Below are 3646 nucleotides of genomic sequence, written 5' to 3'. Positions count from 1 at the left end.
CAAGCATGGGAACGGCTCCCGGGCTCCCCCCCGACGACGGGCAAAACCCCTGCGGAAGAGAGCGGGAGCTTCGACAGAAATACAGGCTCTCCTCCCTCCCTTTTGTAAACCGCTGACCTAAACTGAACCGTACCACATCGACGCCTAAATTAACACAGAATAAATTGTACAAGTACCTTGTCACAAAAAAAAAAAAAAAAAAAAAGAAAGAAAGAAAAAGGGGAAGGAAAAAAACCAGAAAAACCATTTGGCAGACATGTTTTCTACAAAACAAGCCCATTTGGTGAAATTCTCATTTAAAAGAATTGATTCAACAATAAACCAGCAGCATAGACCAGAAGCGCAAGCAGCAGTATTTATCAATAGCACTTGCTCAGATAAGTAAAAGTTTGTAATAAATAGATCACCCATTACTTTGCTTATATAAATGCAAAACAGAACAACAAAACATAGCAACAATACAAAAGACAAATAAATGAGTTAGACACAGAGTCCATGAGTTTAAGAAGTCTCCCCTGTATTTAATAAAGCATGAATTTTTTTTAGAAACACTAACAGATCCCTTGCAGATAGTTTTTATCTTAATATTATTATTATATAAGACATTTTGTGTTTAAAATGAACTATTGCTTCATCTAGGTGGCCCCTCTGCCGGGCAGAGAAACTAGGTTGTGAACAAAATTAAAAAAAAAAAAATCACCGTTGAAAATTACAAATCATACAACTTTAAAGCATTTTGATCCCCCCCCCTCAGTCCGAAGAAATAAATAATTGAACCGCTGGGAATGTAGAAGTCTGTGTTTTAGCATAAATTTCTGTGTCTAGGTAAAATAAAAAAAGAAGCCAGCCAGAGTCACGATTAGTTGAGAGATGAAGGAAAATATGCAATTAGAGTTCATCCCGTTCTATTAGCTCAGCGGGCGGAAAACATTTAAACCAGTGACTTTTCAGAACGGAACCTAATTCTTTGTTTCTAACACAGGTCAAAGTCCTCTCGGAATCAGTGAGACTTCTGCTTTTGAAGAACTGAGTATTTGGGATTCTGCAATGATTTACAATTAAAACATTAAAAGTGTCATTTCACAAGGTTCCAGAATTTGTTGTTTTGTTTCATTTTTCTCCAAGAAAATTAGTATGTATCTAGTGCAAAGCAAAATACTCTCCCCCGCTGCCCTTTAGAGAACTTCACATACACCAAATGCTATTAAACAATTGACTTTGTATCAGCTCTAAAAGAGGATTAAAATTACTTTCATGACATTGAGGTTACGCTGTGTTCAAAACCATCCAATTAGGGGGGGAAAAAAAAAAAAAGACAAATTACCTCTGGAGAATTAATTTAACTAGAAATGGATCGGTTAAAAACCTCTATTTTTGCAAATTTTTTACATTTACAATACATTTTTGTTTATGCATAGAATAAGCACTTTGAATACGTTTTTTCTTAGCATAGACCAAGAATAAGTTAATATCTTTAAGAATTTGATCGGTTTCCAATTTTGAAATGTAACGTGCAGCGTAACGTATTTATTTGCACTTCAACAACCGAGCCTGCAGACGGAAAGAAAGGCTGGAGCTGCCACTGACTGCTCGCTATCTGCATCGACACCGGGGTTTAGACTTCTACCGAAGCAAAAGAGCTATACAGGATTATCAGCAGAGTGGATCATTATTTCTCAGGGCTATTTTACTCAAGAGAATCCATTTAAAATTGCTTAAAACATCAAATGAAACACAAGTTATCTAAACATCAGATTTTCTAATTTTATTAAAAACGCACAAATTTTATCCAACATGTTTTCTTTCATACAGTGAATGGTCTAATATGCACTGGAGGTCACACAAGCTTAGGTTTATTAGAACAATAAAAGACATATGAGAAATTTAATATATAAAGAAAAAAGTAGCAGCTGTTGACTGCATATTTGACCATAAAATTTAAATATTTTGGACTTTTATTTTAAAGACACAAAAATAAAACCTGTGTGGGTCTATATAAGTCATATTAACAATTCCATGAATGTTCAACAGGACTAAAAATTAGCAAAGATGTTTGTCTGGGTATTTTTTTTTTTTTAACCTTGTAACACTTTTTAAACACCTTCTCGGGTTGCTGGTGCAAAGCACCTTACAGTATTTGTGCTATATATTTACTTTATTTGGCAACTGTCTGGGTTTCGTGGGTTTTTTTTTTTCTTTGCCTTCTGTAAACAACACCTTTTACAAACTAGCACAGTGAACCACAAGCCCTGCAATCTGTTATAACATCTACAGAAAAGAAAATGAACTATTTTGGTTGGTTGCTCAAAATATTTTGCTTTTGAACAAGAGGTTCTAAAACAGGATTTATTAGTAAAACATTGAACTCCTGAATTTAACATTAGACGTAAACAGTTGACTGCTTTTAGTTCAATAGAGTCTTTTTGTTTAGCTTTTCTCTCTCTGTGAAGGTAGAATACTTTTTGTTTGTTTGTTTGTTTTCAAGTCATTTGCTTAGAGGTCTGGGTGGTGACCTTTGCTATGATGAGGAGGTTTTGTACGTGTAGCTTTGTGAAGGTAGAAGAGTTGGTGCTGAGGGCTTAACATTTAGTATTTGTTATTTTGGAAAACAAAACAAAAACAAAGGAAAAAGAAAGTTGTCCCACCTGATAGTCAGCAGGCTGAAATGGCTGAAGCTAAAAATTGAGTTTCTTGTTGTCGGACTTTCTGAGAGACAAAAATTAACAAGCAAATTCAGAATGCCAGAACCATCCTTAACCAGGAACGCTAGAGTTCTTGAAGCTTTTTTTTTTTCCCCCTTTTCTTTGACCTTTCCTTCATTCAATTATTTTTTTTTTTTTTTTATAATGAGAAGTTTCTAAGGATTGTGGCTCTTAGGATGACATCCAACAGGGTAACCAAACTTAACGCCATCCTACGGTACGGCAGCACTTTACTGTACAGCTTCACCAGTTTCTTTGTCAATGGTACCAAAAAAAAAAAAGTCCCCTTGCTTGTCTGATACAACCGTAACATGAAGATTGTCCCGGTCTAGAGCAAAGCTTGCCTTGGAGCGATTTGGAGTCAGTTCGTTCCCAAGGGAATATTGTCTTAGGGCAGGAGAGATGTTCTATTTATTCGTTTCTGTACACCGTAACAACGCGCAGACTAGATGACCGTCACTTACTTAGACCCAGTTCGTTGTAAAGCTACCACACAGCCGCTTCGTTCATTTCTGGCGGGTGGGACAAGTGATTGCCGTAGTTAGCACCACCGTTGACGGATATCGACGAAAATGGAGGGCTGGGCCCGAAAACCTCGGCGGACATGGAGTGCAGGGGCCCGGGCAGGCTGGGCTCGGGGCTGGGCGAGTCCCCGGCGGGGTGCGACATGATGTCAGTGAAGCGCTGGGCCTCGCTGGGGGGGTGATGTCCGGGCAGGGGGTGATCCATGGCCCCCAGGGGCGTGCCTGACGGCCCCGAGGAGGGCACGAAAGGGAGATCCACGGGCGTCTGCGCTTGAGACGACGGAGGTCCTTGCGGGAAGAAATCGTAATTGCTCCCAGGGCCGTAATACTCGCTCTGATAATCTGCTGGGCAAGGAGAGACAGAGGGGCGGTCACACCGCGCACAGCACCGCGTGGAACTGACGCGAGAGCGCGCTTTAA

General features: G+C 39.3%; 1 protein-coding gene across 1 annotated transcript; it reads right to left on the bottom strand.

Moving 5' to 3' along the window:
- Positions 1-2937: 2937 nt before the first annotated feature.
- LOC104621727 (LIM/homeobox protein Lhx1-like) lies at positions 2938-3589 on the bottom strand. Its single transcript, XM_010288278.1, has one exon. It carries the CDS (start codon positions 3429-3431, stop codon positions 3189-3191), a length of 243 nt encoding a protein of 80 aa, XP_010286580.1. The 5' UTR covers positions 3432-3589; the 3' UTR covers positions 2938-3188.
- Between the last annotated feature and the right edge of the window lie 57 nt (positions 3590-3646).

This window comes from Phaethon lepturus, unplaced genomic scaffold (genome assembly GCF_000687285.1).
Source record: "Phaethon lepturus isolate BGI_N335 unplaced genomic scaffold, ASM68728v1 scaffold34875, whole genome shotgun sequence".
NCBI lineage: Eukaryota > Metazoa > Chordata > Aves > Phaethontiformes > Phaethontidae > Phaethon > Phaethon lepturus.
Note: the sequence above shows the minus strand (reverse complement) of the source record. Positions and strands in the feature narration are given on the sequence as shown.